Source organism: Prionailurus viverrinus, chromosome D3, assembly GCF_022837055.1.
Source record: "Prionailurus viverrinus isolate Anna chromosome D3, UM_Priviv_1.0, whole genome shotgun sequence".
NCBI classification, from domain to species: Eukaryota; Metazoa; Chordata; class Mammalia; order Carnivora; family Felidae; genus Prionailurus; species Prionailurus viverrinus.
Window position 1 is genome coordinate 19,215,016 of NC_062572.1, and position 18,067 is coordinate 19,233,082.

Sequence of the window (18,067 nt, forward strand, 5' to 3'; positions counted from 1 at the left end):
TGGCCCTCACGAGCAGGTGTCAGGGAAGACTTGGGCTCAGTCTCATCTTCTGTGCTGGCTAAGATGGAAGTTTGGATGCTGGCCTTTTCTTTACATTTTCAGAGCCTGCTAGACACAGGTGAAGCCCATGGCAGACAGCTGGGTGTGTGGTGGTGTGTCCCGGCCACAGTGTTTGTTGGTGGTCCCTGCAGGAAGAGCAAGTCTACGAGAATGCTGGCGACAGCTTTTCTTGACCCATCCACCGTTCCATCTGCTCTTGCTCAGCTGGGATTGGGCCACCTTGGCCAGGGGTTTCATAGAGTGGCATTCTCTGGGGCAAGATGGGAATAGGTCCCAATACAGCTCATCCCTCTGCCAAACAACTCTGAGCCCAGTGCTGGGAGCAGGCCTGCCCTACGTGAGTACCAGCCCAGCGCATAGGCTCTGGATGCTTCTTCCTCCTGAGTTCGTGGCATCGCTGGCCCTTGGGTTCCCTGCTGTCCTTGTGGGTCAGCACTCCCCGAGTATGGGTTGTGCGCTGCTCTGCTAGAATCAAGAACCCGTGTCAGGACTTGGTTTTTGGTGACACACAGAGAAGTATTTTTTATTTTTGTGATGAGGTGTCTGTGTTCTTGGTCACTTTTATTTGTGGTTAGTGGTTTCCATTTTGGTACTCATGCAGGTATATGGGCACACACCGTGATTTGGTCCCTTCCCTCAAGGCAAGGGCAAAGGGGGTTGCCGAAGGCATTCTGGGAGGAATTAAGAGGGGAAACCCTCAGTGTGGAAGGAGCTGGCCCTGGTGGTAAGTCCCTGACAGGGTTCCCCACCATCTGGAGGGGAGCTTGACACCTACCCCTATGCTTCCACCCCCAGGGTGACCTGAGCAGAGCCCCGGATCCCAGGCCCTGAGGAGGAAAGGGTACACTCAGGGCCTCCACACAGGGGCTGAAGCCTTCATTTTTGCTATCCCCCATCATCACTTAAGCCTTCAGGCCTCTTTACTGCTCCTTTGCTCATACTTTTTCATCTTTGGGTGCCTGGAGTACGGCAGAAGCACGTATGAGCTTCACAAGTCTGCTCTGCCCTTACCACACCTGGAGGACTGTCAAAAATAGTCCAGAAAGCTAGTTGGCCAGTTTTAAAGTTAGTACAGCTGTAGGTCAAGAATTGTCAGCATGTGGAAGGTAGCATCTGTTATGTGATTGCTGTCTATTCTGTTGTCTCTACTGGCACTCAGGAAATTCCACTCTCCCAAGTGCCCAGAAGTTGTCTTGGCCTTCGTCATCATCACAGCCTTTTACATTTTCCCCACCACTTTCTTTCAGGTGATCTCAGAACTGTAGGCTCTCAGCCATCCTGTGGTCCCCTTGCTCTCCATATTGCTTCTGGGAACTGAGGTGGACAGGGCAGGATGTGGTCAAGGTCCCAGAGGAAGAACAATGTAGCAACTACATGGCAGTGTTTTCAGGGTCTTGGCTGCCCCGTGCTTTTGGTCAGTGAGTGTGTTGATGGCAGGTGCTACCAGTGCGGGGTTAGGTGAGATGGCAGCTGGATGAGAGCCTCCCTGTCACCTTGGATGGGCCATGCCTTGTAAAGCACCCCTTTTCCTTTCCATCAGAGACATTCTTTGGGTAACCCCTCGAAGCAGGGAAGCAAAGGGGAGCAGAGTCCAAGAGCTCACCATGTTAGCATAATTTGGGCTCGAGTCCATGGGGATTCTCTTAGAGCACTTACTGAGTACCTGCGGGATGCTGAATGACCTAAAATACATGTCTTGTGGTGTCCCAGCAGCTCAGCTTTCTTGATATGGGTTTTCTTAGCCATATTTCATAGCTTAGAAACATGAAGTCCATGAGTGGTGGAGCTGGGCTCTGGGTCATGGCCTGGGACCACTCCCCTGGGGCCTGGGTGCCTTGCCCAGGCTACCATGTCTGCAGTGCTGTAAGGGAAGCTGTGTGTTTACTGGTGCTTTTGTCATGACTGCAGGTTTGATTCCTGGGCAGGCATGGCCCTGGCCCGGGCCAGTCGCATTCAGGACAAACTGAACTCCAATGAGCTGAAGAGTGATGGTCCCATCTGGAAGCACGCCACACCTGTCCTGAACTGTTTCCGGCGGGCCCTGGAGATCGACAGCTCCAACCTGTCCCTGTGGATCGAGTATGGCACCATGTCCTATGCCTTGCACTCCTTTGCCTCGCGCCAGCTGAAGCAGTGGAGAGCTGAGCTGCCCCCTGAGCTCGTACAGCAGGTGAGGAGGGCTCTGCAGAAGGGCTGCCATCCCACCCAAGTGCCTTCAGGTGGCCAAGTTCTGTCCTATCTGTTTTTTGCACTTGTCCTCACAACCATGCTGGGAGCTCATGGATGATCCTTCTCGTGAAACTGAAGCCATACTGTGGTCAGTGACAGCTTAGTCCCTGGTCTTTAGACACCCAGTCTGGCATTGGTGAATTCAAGGCCAGGTTCTTATGATCTGGCTGGTCAGCCATCAGTTTTCCAGCAGTTGAGAGGCAGGGAAGGGGTGTTGGCCACCAGAAGTAGCTATTTCCGGTTCCCTTCATGTTTTATTTTACTTCATTTTATTTATTCTTTAAGTAGGCTTCATGCCCAGTGTGGAGCCCCGTGTGGGGCCCTGAGATCAAGACCTGAGCTGAGTTCAAGTCAGACCTTAACTGACTGAGCTACCAACGCGCCCCTTCCTTGTTCCCTTCAAAGGAACTTCTTGGGAATTTTGAAGTCCATCTTGGTAGGGGACTCCCCTAGTGCAGGTTGCTGGGTGTCTGGCCTGTGGGCCTTGGCTCCTTGAGTTGGAAATGAAGGAGCCACGTGACATTTTTGAGGCTGGTGTGGCAGTAAGATGACAATCCAGAAGGGTTTCCTAGGAGAGCAGAGTGCGGAAGGGGCCTGTTTCTTCTAGTGATCAAATGTGGTCAAAACCCAAATGAGATGATGACCTTCTTCCTGCTGCCATTGGGTTGTTGAGGGAACCCAGTGAGAGAAGGTTTTCAACTGAGGCTTTCAGCTACAGCTGTGCCACTGCTGTCCTCTGATAGCCTCTGTGTCCTCGAGAGTGGACCTCTGTTGTCATACCCAGCCCCCCATTCCGACACCTGCCACTCTTCAGCGGCAGGCTCCCAGAATGCTTGGCCTCACGGTGACCCTGGCCTCCTAGCATTGTGCTAAGTAGGGGAAGTCCTAGCCTTGTACTGCAAAGAGGTAACAGCTCTTTGTTGCTTTTACTGATTTTATATGAAAGTGAGGTGTCCTTGGTGTTAAAAATTCAATTGGTATGGAAAAGCATAAATGAAGGGTGCCTGGGTGGCTCAATTGGTTGAGCATCCGACTTCAGCTCAGGTCATGATCTCATAGTTTGTGAGTTCAAGCCCTGCATTGGGCTGTCTGCTGTCAGCTCAGAGCCTGCTTCGGATCCTCTGTCCCCCTCTCTCTCTGTCCCTCCCCTGGTTATTCTCTCTCTCCCTCTCTCTCTCAAAATAAATAAGTAAACTTAAAAAGCATAAATGAGAATGTAATAATGACATAAATGTCACCCCTTTTGTATGTGGGTGACATCCCTACCCAACAGCACAGAGAAGAAGGGGAGGGGCTGCTGTCAGCACTAGCAAAGGGTCACAATGTGAATCCACTTACGGTGGGGCTCAGTTACCCTGGTAAAGGTGTGATTGGGACTTTATCTTAGTAATTAAATAATAATGAAAATAACTCCTAAGTCTTATGTTACTAGGGCTTTGGTGATCACAAGGATGTATTAATTCTTCAAATGAACCAAGAATGATTGAGTTTGGTTGGTTTGAGGGGAGCTTAATTTTCTAATAGTTTATGATAGCACGCTGTGACGCTCCTTCACCTTGGCAGCCTAAATTTCGACAGCTACTTTTGCAGAAATACTTGAGAGCTATTTCCCTCTCCCAGGATTCTCTGACATCTTTGTGCCTTAGAAGTGTGTGTTGCGGTCTCTTCCTTGACCAGCAGTCCTCCCTTTGGGCAGTTGTCATCCATGTTAATTGTGCCTGGTGCTCATGTGCAAAGGCTTTGCCCACATTACTTTCATCAGCTTCATGAAATCCCGCATCTTTTGCAAAGTCCCACCTCTTTTGCAAAATTTGCAGTTTAACTTTGCAATAGGTGTGCATTATACCATCAGACTTGATGTGAAAATCAGCAAGAGACAGACTACAAAACTAATGAAGTGAGCTGGCAGGGATGGACCTTAGTGAAAATGCTGGGTGGATGTGCTATAAGAGCACAGGCTCATCTGAATGTTCCCCTGCTGTGATGACTGTTGTCACCCTGTGTCGACAGCCATGGGGGCCTCGGATTTCTCACACAAAGTCCTGCTGGACATCGGTGTGCTGTGCGATACACTTTGGGAAAGCCTTAAAAAGGCTACCCTTCTGTTTCCATACATTTCCCAGTCTCTGCACAGCACCCACACTTGACGAGGGTAAGCTGGAAGCACCATCTGGGGCTACTGTTTAGGAATGCCAGTGACCTCACCTTCTTCCCATGAGCTCTGGGTGTCACTGCCCCCTGAGCCCAGGACAGTTGTCTCAGGGTTCCAGACTCTGGGCACCTTGGCCCTAAGGTTTTTCCCTCTCTTTCTCTGCTCAAGTAGGTCAGCAAGGACAGTAGCTTCCACACCTGACTGGGCATCAGAACCTCTTTCGGGGGGATTGGAGGGGGTGGGGAGCTGTTAAAAGGCTGCATCAGGGACTCATAGTCAAAAGCTGCACTTTAACAGGGTCCCTGGGTGGTTTACATGCAGCATCCAGGGGATAGGCCTGGCACCAGTGGCAGAGGACACAGGTGGAGGGAAGGGCAGCGTGGCCATGAGGGACCCTGCTAACCAGCTGACCAGAGACAGGTGTCGGGTTCTGTGACTGGGCCAAACCCTGGAAGAAAACGGGGGAGAGAAGAGCAGCATGACCCTTGTTTAACACTTATGGAAATCCCTCTTCAATTATACGAAGAAACACCTTCTTTAAAACAATTGGCAACAGTAAAGACAAAGCTAAAACCTTTTTGTCCCACCCCCTCATTTCACTCCTGCTTCAGAGCAACCTACAGTTTATCTTTCCAGACTTAAAAAAAAAAAAAAAAAGATACGGTTATTTATGTATACATGTACTCCTAGAAAGAATGCCATGATTTATCTGTTCTTTCCTCTAGCCTAAATGCTGTCATGCTGTGTATGGCATCGAGCTTCCTTTTCACTCAGCACCATGTTGAGCTCTTCCCATGCCATGCAGCCCTATTTCTTGGTGACTTCCCTGCACAAGGGCCCCTCCCTCCCTTCTGTTATTACTGCAGTGGCCGCAGGGCTGAGCAGGCTGGGAAATGGATCCTGGCAGTACAAGGAGCACCGACTATTATCCTCTACTGGGACTCACTGGGGTGGGTGGAGCACGGACCTTGGGATTCTGTCTCTAATCCTCCATCAGTGATGCCCAGTGGGATTTAGCAGAATAGAGGTTTTCCAGGAAGTAAATATGAGGAGAAGTCAGAATTCCTTTTCTGCCATTGGCACTTGAGGGTTTCATTTGTAGAACTCCCCTAGAGGAGGGAACTTGTGGCTCCCCTAGGAAGGGGCAGGAAGGGCAGAGAGTGGGCGACAGACAGGAGACACAGGTTGACTCCCTGCACACCTCTTCCCTTTGCTTGTTCTTTCTCCTGCATAGCTCACAGCCTCTGTGGTTGAACTCCATTCGGATCCAGTCGAAGCCATTGGCCCAGGTATCGCAGGGCCTGAAACTGGGCTGCCAGGCCATCTTCCCAGAATGTAAGGTGGTGGCAGGAGAGATGGAAATCCACTAGGCATGCAGGTGTCTCAGCAGACAGGGAAGGAAGGAGGTTTTGCATTGTTGTCCAGCGTGAACACTGCCTCGCAGCGCTGCCCTATGCCTCCTGTTTTTTTTCCATCGCTGGCAAGGCAGTTTCCTACTATGAAGTATGTCATGGGGACACAGCCCCTTCCTTGGTTGCTAGAGCTGTGTTTGTGTTTCTTGTGTCTGATCAGATGAGCCGTAAGGCACGTGTTAATAGCTATATCAGCTGCTGTGTTCTTCAGCTTCTGCCTGCAAACTTGCCAAAGGTGTCTGTTTTAGGAAAACCAATGCTTTCCCTTATTGTCCATTCTCAGGCAAGGGCAGTGGCTTTGGAACCAGAACCTTCTGTGTGTCCTGAGGGAGGAACTTGATGTTTCTGCTGTGGTTTTGGTTGTAATTGGGCTGACCATTCTTCGTGTATGGCAGTATTGTATGAACTGATATCTCCTTAGTCCCTCTTATGGGCTGGCCCTGGGCCAGGGACCCTGGCCATGGGGTGAATGAGGTGCCACAGCAGAGGGTGCACGTCTCGCTCTTGGATGGAGAGGAGGTGTGAGGGTGTCTGGCAAAGCTCTGGAACATGCTGGATCCTCAGTGGCCATCCCTCCTGTTCTGTCTGAAGTGTTCTGACTGGCACAGCTACAAAAGACAGGAACTCTGGTAGCATGTGCTTTATGTGGGGCAGGGAGGGTGTTGGCCTCTTGGTGGGGATCTATGTGGTGCTAGGTGTCAGTTTAGATGGGGCTCTTCACAGTTGCCCTTCCTGTCTCAGTAGGTGGCTGTATGACCTTCAGTGGCAGAGCTGGGTGGGCAGAAGGCTAGTGACTTGGTTAAGGCCACGTAGTTACAGAGCAGTCATAACAAGACTCCACTGAAGTGTTTGCCTTATACTTAGATCTGCTACAGAATCTAATTTTGGAGGGCTATGATGGAGCCGCTTGGCTTGTGCTGTGTTCTGGTCCTACACTGTGGTTCTTTCTATCATATCTCACTCATTGATGGTCTCTTTTCTTTTTCATTTTATTTATTTATTTTTAGAGAGAAAGGGTGCTAGCATGGGAGAGGGGCAGAGGGAGGGAGGGAGGGAGGGGGAGAGAGAGAGAGAGAGAGAGAGAGAGAGAGAGAGAGAGAGAGAGAATCTTAAGCAGACTCCATGCTCAGTGTGGAGCCCTATGCGGGGCTTGATCTCATGACCTGGGATCATGGCCTGAGCCGAAGTCAAGAGTCAGATGCTCAACTGACTGAGCCACCCAGGTGCCCCCCCGTTGATGGTCTCATGATTCTTAGGTGGTAATTTTCTTTTTTTTCTTTTTTTTTTTTTTTTTAAGCTTATTTATTTATTTTGAGAGAGACAGAGCAAGCTGGGGAAGGGCAGAGAGAGAGAGAGAGGAGGAGAAAAGAGTCCCAAGCAGGCTCCACGCTGTCAACACAAAGCCTTATATGGGGCTCAAACTCATGAACTGTGAGATCGTGACCTGAGCCAAAACCAAGAGTTGAACACTTAACCAGCTGAGGCACCCAGGCATCCCTAGGTGGTAATTTTCTTTCCCAGGAAGTGTTTTGCAGAGCACTGGGGTAGCACCAGGCTGCTTTGTATTGGCCCCAGGGCTATTGCTGCAGTGGGACATGGGTACTGCTCTCACAGGCTGCAGGCAGAGCCTGGTGCCTGCAGCCTCTCCCTTCCTCTGGTCCCCGAGATGAGACTAGAAGAGGTCGCAGCCTCCCTGCCTCTGAGCGAGAGCCATGGAGATGAGGGCCCAGAGAGCTGCGGTGCTGGGAGCAGCTGCCCCTGTGGCCCCACACAGTCAGGGTTTCTTCCAGCTCCTAGCCCAGGAGTTCTGGGATGAAGGGATGCACATACTTGATGGCTGACATCTCACGTCAGTGACACCTAGGTGCTGGCCCATAGCCCTAATACAGGGACTAGAAAAAATTGGAAACCATCTTAGAGGTTGATCTTCTGTCCTAGCTGTTTCCACCTTTTGGTGTGTGAGAGGGTGGCTGGAGGCACAGCTCCAAGGCAGTGGGTCTTGGTTGTAAGGTCCTTCCGGAAGGGTGCAGAGGACAGGGTGGGAAGTCCCATGGTACCCCAGGGGTGCACATCCTCTTCAGTGCTGTGTTGCTAGGTGTTGGGGGTGTACATCGTGTCTAGCTCTGCTTGCCCACCCTAGTGAGCAGGTGAGAAAAGTGCTCACCGCGTGTAGGTGAGGGGGCTCATCTCAGAACATTGGCACTGGCTCTCGGTGTTCTCGGCCGCTGTTGGCCTGGCTTTCCTGGCAGCCCCAGCCTGATGCTGTCTCCCCTTCCCAGGCACAGGCCCTCACTGCAACCACAGTGAGGGTTGTAGTTGGGACCTTGAGAAGGGGGTCAGTAGGTACTTCATAATCTCCTAAACTGTGTCCTTCAGGGTGGGCTGGGGGGAAATAAAAGAAAGGACACTGGAGTTGACATGAGGTGACCTGGTTTCAGTCCAGCTCTATGCCTTACTTGATGTGTACTTTGGTGTGGGGGGCAGGGGGCGTCCCTAGGCCTCTCCACACTGTCCTCAGCTATGAAATGGTGATAACACTTCTGTGTCTCAGGGTCGTTGACAGGATGATAAATTTCGCAAGGAAGGCAGCAGGGCTTCCCTATGGGATAAGGCATGATCTTGTGCAGGTTCAGACCGTGGGCTAAGCCCAGCCTCGTCTCGTGGTCTCATTCCAGATGGAGGGCCGGCGCGACAGCATGCTGGAGACAGCCAGGCACTGTTTCACGTCGGCGGCCCGCTGTGAGGGCGACGGTGATGAGGAAGAGTGGCTCATCCACTACATGCTGGGCAAGGTCGCCGAGAAGCAGCAGCAGCCTCCTGCTGTTTACCTGCTGCACTACAGACAGGCTGGCCACTACTTGCACGAAGAGGCTGCCCGCTACCCCAAGAAGATCCACTACCACAACCCACCTGAGTTGGCCATGGAGGCCCTGGAGGTGACACTGTGCTGGCCGAGGGCAGGGAAGCAGGGTAGGGGTGGGCCAGTCTCTCTGTCTCCCTGGGGATGGGGCATGAGGTCCCCGTGACTCCCATGCAACCCGCTGGAAACTTCTCTGTGTTCAGCAGCTTTGTGTGCAATTAAATTAAAGCGGCCTTTCCTCTCTTTTTTTTTAAATTTTTTTTTTCAACATTTATTTATTTTTTGGGGGACAGAGAGAGACAGAGCATGAACGGGGGAGGGTCAGAGAGAGAGGGAGACACAGAATCGGAAACAGGCTCCAGGCTCTGAGCCATCAGCCCAGAGCCCGACGCGGGGCTCGAACTCACGGACCGCGAGATCGTGACCTGGCTGAAGTCGGACGCTTAACCGATTGCGCCACCCAGGCGCCCCTCCTCTCTCTTTTAAGGAGTGCTTACTATCCTTTCTGGGAGAGGAGTGTCTTATTTGTATCTCCCAGAAGAAAATCATCTTTCTTCCTTAGCACATGTAGGTTCCAAGAACCTGACTCAGTGATGACATCAGTGCAGCACAGCATCTCCCAGTGCCCAGGGCATCCACACTGCAGGGTGGCAGGAGAAGGCTAGGTGCCCTTGTCCCTGGCGAGGCCATAGGGTATGCCCAGAGCACCCAGCTTGGCAGGACAGGGCCAAGGGAGTAGCCTGTTTTCTTGACCCCAGACTTGGGTCTTGCGCTGCTCCTCAAGAGAAGAGCAGTTGTTTACAGCTCAGATTTGCTTTTACGATATCTGGAACACACAACTCCACACTCTCCCCGATGCTCAGGGCAGTCCTGTGAGGCAGGCTGGGAGGCTGCAGCCAGCACATTTTGTAGGGAGGAAACTAAGCACACGGGTGAGGATCCAGATATACTTGGCCTGGCCCAGGACTTGCTGCTTCCAGAGCACTTTAGCTTTGCCCTTTCTGAGGCTGCGTGCCCAGTGCCTGCCAGTCCCATGTGCCCAGCAAGCCTCTTGGAGTTTGGGGTAGAATCTGCTTGTTTATTATGCCTTGTCTGCCTTTATATACTTTTTTTCTGATTATAAAATTAACACACATTCATGGTTAAAATATATATAAGAATCAAATGTTTGGAAGTGTTTAAATTAAAAAAAAATTTTTTTTAATATTTATTTTTTTAGAGAGAGAGAGCGAGAGAGCTGGGGAGGGGCAGAGAGAGAGAGAGAGAGACAGAAAATCCAAAGCAGGTTCCACGCCATCAACACAAAGCCCAACATAGGGCTCAAGCTCATGAACCATGATCATGAGATTATGACCTTAGCCGAAGTTGGACACTCAACCAACCGAGCCACCCAGGTGCCTGTCAAACATTCAGGAGTGTTTAAAATAAAAAACTAAAGTCCCCAGTGATCCTATCCTCTTAACCCAATAATCCCTATTAACAGTCTGGGCATGTATTTATCTTTCTAGATTTTTCCCCTATTGACATATAGATACGTAGTAACATTTTCATACCATTTTGCAACTGGCATTTTTTTTTAAGTTTATTTATTTATTTTGAGAGAGAGAGAGAGAGCAGGAGAGTGAGAGTGCATAGGGGAAGGGCAGAGCGAGAGAGGGGGAGAGAGAGAATCCCAAGCAGGCCCCGCACTGTCAGTGTGGAGCCCAATGCAGGGTGCACTTCTCTTCCACTTCTTCCTCAACAGGGTACAGGCAGGGCCTGCTCTTGCATGCATATCAGGGAGCACTTACGGGGGATTTTCAAGGGTCATTTAGTGTTGCATCCACAGTGTCCTGTGGCCCTGAAAGGTTATACTGATCAATTAGCATGTCTGTTTTCTCTCAACCATGTTAGTATTCTCTTTCCAATATTTGCTTGTGTGAACAAGCAGAAAAGTCTCATTTTTAAAAATTTGCCTTTGAAAAATGATGCCTGCTGGGACCATCTTCATAGGGTTCATGATAAAGTGTAGTTCACTTTCGTACTGATCACGTCATCAGCAGCTTCCTGGTTGCCGTCATTCCCAGCCCCAGGCCCCACGTCCTTCCCACTACAGCTCTTTCATGCTTTCCACTCGGGCAGAGAAGGCTGAGACCTAGAAGACTAGTGTGACTTGCCCTAAGTTATTCAGCAGCAGAAGAGAAGGGTGGTTGGGGCCAGATCCCCTGCACCCAGGGCCCTCGTGCAGCACCCAACCCATGTGCGGGAGGTAGCCCAGCCCTCAGGAAAACGACAACTGTGTTTTTCTTCCACGGTGTTTCTTTGACTTTTGGCTTCTGCTGCTGCCTGATAGAACCAATGAGCAGGCAGGATGGTGTGCCCATGGGGTCCAGGGACTTAACAGGTAAGGAACTGAGGCCCAGAACACCATGCCGGATCTCAGGAGAACAGGCATTCAGCTGCAACCTGTGGATATCTTACTTTAAAAGTGACATTTCTCTTAAGACTTTAACCCTGCCCTGGTGAAAACTCACCTCTGCTGTTGAACCCGGATTCAAAATACTGAACCTGCCACTTGGTTAAACTTTGCCAATTGAATACTTTGTGCTCTTCCGGCAGGGCCACCTGGGCATGTGTGTGTGCCCAGAGGTTTTCTGTGCCTAAAAATGGAGTTGCTCGGGTTAATTACTTGGGGCCACAGGCGGGCTAGCGGTGGAGGGGTTCTGGGTGTGGGCCCCTCTGTCCAGGATGCCCTCTTGAGAATGCTGCCTGGGCCATACCCCCTGGCAATCTTACCTGCATGGTCCTTGGCAGCCTCTCTTGAGAACCACCTCTCCGTGAGAGAGGCTGGTTAATCAGGGCCTACAGCCACAGGGTTTCCCAGCCTTCGTAACACTCCTTGTGCCACCTGTGGGAGTCTGTGCCACAGGCGGGAGCTCACACTGCACCCACAGGTGGATGCGATAGTCAGGCCAAGTGACCTGTAGAGGTGTCTGTGTCTGATGTGGCATTTACTTGGGAGCAGTAGAGGGCAGGGCGGACCAGAGTTTAACATGGCCCTGGCCTTTCCTGGTTGTGGGGATTTGGGCATCTTACCTCAGACATTTGTAAGTGGAGGGTTGTGGTGAGAACTTAAGGAAGTGAAGAAAAGCACAGGGCCCTGAATGATGCGGCGTGCCTTCTTCCCCTCACCCTGTACCTCCTGGGCAAGCTTCTCTAGGCCTACAGCACCCAGCTTGCCCAGGTGCAGGCACACAGACAGAAATCAACTGTTCTGCGCCTCAGAAATCAACTGTTCTCACTCAGGAGTCCGGAGTGTGGTGGGAGACGGGTGTGGAGGCTCACTTTGTATGGGCGCCAGGAGAGGGGCACACAGTGGGTGGCAGGGGCTGTGGTGGGAGGAGATGCCCAATGAGCAGAGGTGAGGGTTGTTATTCTCATTATCTTACCACCACTTGCCTGCATCACTGGCTAAATATTTAAGCTAGAATACTGAGAGTTTGTGTCCATTTTAACTGTCAGAGCTTGCTTTGAATGAGTTATGGGTTGGCTGGTTTAAAAGCAAATGAAAAAAAGGCAGTGTGTGGTGGCCTGTCTCCTTGGTCAGTGGCCCTTTTCCAGTGTGGCTGATTGGCCTGTGGAACGGACCTAAGCAACTAGGAAGGCTGCTCACACCCAAGTATGATTCTCCTAGGTGTACTTCCGGCTCCACGCTTCCATCTTGAAGCTCCTGGGGAAGCCCGACTCTGGGGTCAGTGCAGAGGTCCTGGTCAACTTCATGAAGGAGGCTGCAGAAGGACCCTTTGCCAGGGGCGAGGAGAAGAACACACCCAAAGCTTCAGAGAAGTGAGTAGCACCTCTTCACCTAGCAGCTTATCCCATGTGTACCCTGATGGCTCATTTACAGCAAGGTGGCATTCGGGGGGTTACTGCTGAGTAAACCGGAGCTCACTGAGTCTCTGGAACTCATCTGGAGACTCCTGGTTGCTGGACTAAGGTATTTCTGTTGAATCTGAGAAGGAGAGGCTGAGTGTGCAATCCCATGTCACCTCACGCTGGGGCCATGCCCGGGGCCACCCCATCCTCAGGGGCAGGCCCTAAGGAGAAGCCAGCTCCTCCCCATCGCCACTGGGGCACAGCTCTGTCCTATGCAGAACACTGTAGGAAAGCAGTTTTCATGTTGCAGACTCTTACTCCTGGGTCCTTTTCCAGGGCCTATACCAAGAGTGGGGGCCTTGTGAGGACCTGTCTGCTGCCTGTTCTCCCAAGAAACAGGAAAGGGCATCAGAGGCATGGACTCTTCCTGTAGTTCCAGAGAGCATGAGGATGCTAGGGCCCTGGTATGGTCCCCTCACTGGGTGGAGAGGGCCCTTGGGCCTTCCCTTGATTGTGGCCCAGACTTCTTTTACCCTGGTGTCCACATCTTGGAGCTTCAGCTCAGCTTGCCTCATCTCTGTGCCCCTCCCTACCTGGCTGGGCACTGTGCAGGGCTCAGCCAAGTGCCAGAGAGACCTGTGCCCAGGCTCTGACCTTGAGGCCTATTGTCTTATAGGAGAGATGGGCATGCATGTGACAGGTCACCCAGGTGGATACAGTGTGCCCTAGAAATTATAGATGTGCATTTTTTAGTCGCAAAGGGCCCCCAAGGTACAATGATGTTCTCTTTTATTGATCATAACTCTTTTAAAAAAATTTTTTAATTATACAAATAATACATGGATATATTCTAGTTATGGAAAATTTTGGCAATATATGAACATATAGGCTAAAATTTGACAAATCCCCTTTCCTCCCCAGAATTAACCATTATTCATGTATTTTCTCAAACAATTAGCTGTGCATTTATGTACACTTACATTTACATGTACAATTGTAGGGTTTCTTTTATTTTATAAAAACAAACTACTGAAGGTGTTATTCTCGAGTTTACATTCCCCTGAGAAAGGGACTGGGACCAAAACCATAGAGATGGTACCCCATTCACTCCGTTCTTTCTAGTGGCTACCCATAGTCTCTGCTACATGTTATTCCATAGCATGGGTGTATCATGTTTTCTATAGCTATTTCGATGGAACATTTCAGGTGTTTCTGACTTTTTTGTTCAACAGTAGATATCCTCGTACACATGAGAGCTTGCAGTAAATCCAGATGTTTTCTCTGTCTGCATCTTACCGAGAATTAAATCTACCAAGCCTCAGGCATCACATGGAAGGGTGCTGACTTGGTGTGGAAGGGTGTGGGGTGGGTGCTTCCGAGGAAGGGCTTGTCAGCTCCCCTGTAGTCTCCCTGGGGCCTGAGATGGCTGGGCGGTGGCCTTTCGGGGCTGGAGACAAGGGGATGCCATGGGGGCAGTTTCTTCAGCAGCTGAAGAGACACCAGCCAGAGGAGCAGGTCACCTGAGGTGTGTGGGAGCAGTGGGCCCTAGGAAGGGCAGAGGAGGCCCGTGAAGATGGTGTGGGGTTCAGCAGTCAGGAAGGATTGTCTCAGACCAGCACATGTCCCATTCCAGTGGGATGTGGAGATTCTGACCTGTACCCCAACCATCTTCCCACAGAGAGAAGGCCTGCCTGGTGGATGAGGACTCCCACTCTTCAGCTGGGACACTGCCGGGCCCCGGAGCCTCCCTCCCCTCCTCCTCTGGCCCAGGTCTGACATCCCCACCTTACACAGCTACTCCGATTGACCACGATTACGTCAAATGTAAAAAACCCCACCAGCAGGCGACGCCGGACGGTACAGTCCCTGTTCTCCCTACTGCCAGCCCAGGGCGGCACGCCAATCAAGGGGGAGGGTGCTTCGGGTGATGATTCGCTTTGTTTTGGTGAGGGGGGGTGCTGGGTCTGGGGTGACACGGGCAATGTTGCGGCTGTTCATTAACCTCATGGCCTCACGGTGATTCTGTGCTTCCAAAACATGCTCAGGGTCGCCACCTGCCAGCTGGCCCACCTTGGGGCTGGGAAGGGGCAGGGAAGGCTAAGGTATCTCACAGCTATGAGCCTGCATCTTCCCACCTCAGGAATGGGGATGTGGCAGGAAAGACCGTGGACTAGCTGTTGGGGTCTGCAGGCTGCTTGGAGTGGCCTCCGTGCAATCAGTCCAGTGGCGCTGGCATTGTGCCTGCCTTATTACAGCACATCCTCTGATAGCCGTGGGAGGACTGTGACTGGTGCTGAGTCTGTCACCCCTGGGAGTGCAGACGGGGTGGTGGAGTCCTCTGGGACCGCGTACGAGGCCATCCCACACGGGATATGGCAGGTGGCGACCCTTGAACCACATTTCTTACTAACATTAGGAGGCTCGCATGCTGACCTCGTAGCTTGATTTTTTCATGTTCTCCTCACCTTTACAGTGATAAGCTGTGATAAAGTATTTGCTGGAATGAACCAAATTGGTGGATTGAGAGGGCGTTAAGGTGGAGCCCTGGGGAAGCAATGACAATGCCAACAGACAAGCAGGCCCTCACTCACACGCCGCTGATCGCATCAGGCTGTGGGGAAGCGGGCCTTGCCCTACCTTCCCCCGGGCATGGGACACCCCTTGCCCATCGCATGGGTTCCTGGAGTGTAAGATGTTGTGGGTGAGAAGAGCGTGAGAGCAGGTTTAGAGAAGTGCTGAAGGAAGATGGGCAGCGCCCCACCGCCCCCTCTGGGCCAGGATTTGGAGATAGGAGAGGAGAGGAGACTGGCAGTGCCCCCTCCTGGATTCTGCTTGGCCTGTGAGAAAGGTACGGGGAGGGTGTGGAGAGAGAGGTTGCTGATCTGAGCGCATCTGAATGCCTGCTGCTGCGTGGCTCCATCACCTCCCTGTGCCCCAGAGGGCGGATTCAGTCCTGCACATGTCCTGAAGCCAGGTCCCTCCCCGTCTTACTTAACTCGGGTTCAACAGGAAAACTACCCTGTTCCCAACCTTTTACTCTTGAAAATATTGAGAAAACACACTGGATATCAATCCTTGCTCTGCAAATTAGTTTCTGCCAGGTACTCCTGTGAAGATTTAGCATCATGCCAGCTTTTGTGAGAGAGGAACGCCTCTCATTGCTGTCCACAGGCCTGTGGCCGGCACCTCTCCCAGTATTGCAGGTTCGAGCTGAGCTTGGCTAGCAGGAACTGTGCTTGGCCCTATGAGTGCACAGAGCTGCAGGTAGCTCCCCTGGTGTGGGCACACCCCAGAAGCAAAGAGGAAAGGAGGCAGAAAGGGACCATGATGCTGCCTGGCACCGCTGCCCAGCTGTCCCGTGTTGGTGCGCACATGTGCACATGGAGCTGCAGGGAAGCAGAGTGCTGGGGACGGGCACTGGGGTGACATGGCTTGAATGCCAACATAATGGTTATTTGCTCTGGGAGTTTGCAGAGGGAGCCACTCAGATAGGCTCAAATATAGTTTCAGTGGTTGTGCATTTTTTTAATCATTGAAAAAAAAAATACTTTTTTAAAAGCGATTTCTGTCAACAATGTGGAACCATGGCCCACCTTTGCCCAGTCCCAGCCCAATGTGCTAGGAAGCCTTGCACTGGCCATGCTGTGCTCTGCACGGGCCCGGCTGCATGGTGCTTTCAGAACTCTTGCCCTCCTCACCTCAGAAAGAAAGCAGTGTCTGCAACAGGAAAATATTTGGACCCTATCTTAGAATGTTAAAGTGGCCCATTCAGCTGTTACACTAGCTCGTAGGGAAAGGCCCTGGCTCTGGCAGAAGCAGCAGATTGCTGGTGTCAGGCTGGTGGCCTCAAGGCCTGCACTGCCCACCTCTGCTGCCTCCTGTGACCCAGCCAGGCTGGCCTACTAGCCCTGGGAGGAGAATGTGTGGCCCCACACTTTCCACACAACTCTTCAGCCTGAGACCAGCCATGGCTCTGCTGTTGTGGGAGGACAGGGCATTAGTGCTCACTCCAGGCCATAACTGAGCCCTTCTACAGGAAGGCTGATGGGTGCTTCTAGCCCTGGTGCACACGAAGAGAAGCAGTTCAGGGACCCGCTCGAGGTAAGACAGGGAAGTTGGAGTCAGGGAGATCTGCATTTCAGTCCCAGCCCCACTACCTTGCGTGGCCACCTCGGGTAAGGGACTTGACTCTGAGCCGGTTTCTTCACCTGGTGAACAGGAGTAACGTTTTTCTCATGAGTATTAAAGGAAGGTGCTTGCACAGTGTAACCACATCCTAGACGCAGGCATCCCCAGGTCATCAGAGCTGGCACAAGGGCCATGTAGCACTGCGTAGCAGGAGGAGCCCGCGTCTGGGACCTGTCATCCTCAGTTTGCACCCTGTCTCTCTCAGGCCAGTTGTGTGGCTTTGGAAGAGGGACAGGCAGTGTCCTTGGAAGCAGCAGCCTCTGAGCAGGGCTGGGCCTTTGGGTTTCTGGGCCCAAGTATCCTGTATCCTGGAGCCTGTCAGAGGCTAACTTGTTATCAGCTAGACAGGGAGCCAGGCATCAGGACTTCCCTAAGGTATGGTTAGGATACCCTACCTTTGAGCTGCCCTTCTACTTTTGTATACCTGAGCTTCAAAATCAAAAATCAGCTAGAGTCAATTCTTATTTGCTGTAAATTTTTAGAAGAGATTTAGAAAAATAGCTCCAGATTTTATGTAGGTAACTCAACATTTGATAATGGCTTCTTAGAAGAAACCTTCTTTGCTCTCTTGACTGGTCCCATCTGCACCCTTGTGCCATCCTGCACTAGGGTTAGAAGCTTCCAGCAGCCTATCCACAGCTCTGGCTAAAAGGTACTCTGGGATTGGCCCTTGAGTTGCTCTGAGACTCCATCATTGTCAGATATGAAAGCTAGCCCTTCTTGGGGTGGCTGAGAGTGTGCCCATAGCTGACCTGAAGAGGGGCCCTCTGGCCAAGCTGAGAGAGAGAGAGAATGAAGCAGCCCTGCCTGACCACTCTTCCCAGCCTGCCTTATTTCTCCCGTCCATTTTGGGATTTGTCTCAGTGCTGAAATCCTTAGTGTTGATGCTTCCTGACAAGGTAAAGGAGTTGTAGGGAGTACATTGTGACCCTCAAGGGGCTCACAATGATTGCTGTTTACTCATGTTCAAACGTAGCATAATGAGATTTCTGAACAAATTTTATACCCTTCCCCAGCATGGAGTGTGTGAACACGTGTGTGAGTAACTGTGCCCCGTGTCATATCAGTGTGTGCTTGCTCTGGGCTGGGCCCTGGGAGAGGTGCCTGTGGTCCCGCCCTTATAGCTGCCTTGCTTGGCGATTGGTCCTGTTTCCCTGGGAGGAAGCCAAGCTGAGGGCAATTGGACACTCTTCTAGGGCTGCCTGGTAGCTGGGGTGAAGCTGAGGGAGAATTGGGGGGGGGGGGGTCTAAGGTTCCTTCCACCCCAGGCCAGAGGAGGCTAACACTGGGAAGGTCCTGTGCTTGCTGACC

The 18,067-nt window shown here is 51.7% G+C and overlaps 1 protein-coding gene across 7 annotated transcripts in view; it reads left to right on the forward strand.

Annotated features, from left to right (window-relative positions):
* Positions 1-18,067, forward strand: part of CABIN1 (calcineurin binding protein 1) — a 153,303-nt gene that overhangs the window by 57,594 nt on the left and 77,642 nt on the right. For all 7 annotated transcript variants that reach the window (XM_047827547.1, XM_047827551.1, XM_047827548.1 and 4 more), the window contains 4 exons: positions 1,969-2,230; positions 8,529-8,789; positions 12,387-12,538; positions 14,247-14,425. In XM_047827547.1, the coding sequence (XP_047683503.1) occupies positions 1,969-2,230; positions 8,529-8,789; positions 12,387-12,538; positions 14,247-14,425 (854 nt within the window). The remainder of the gene's footprint in view (positions 1-1,968; positions 2,231-8,528; positions 8,790-12,386; positions 12,539-14,246; positions 14,426-18,067) is intronic.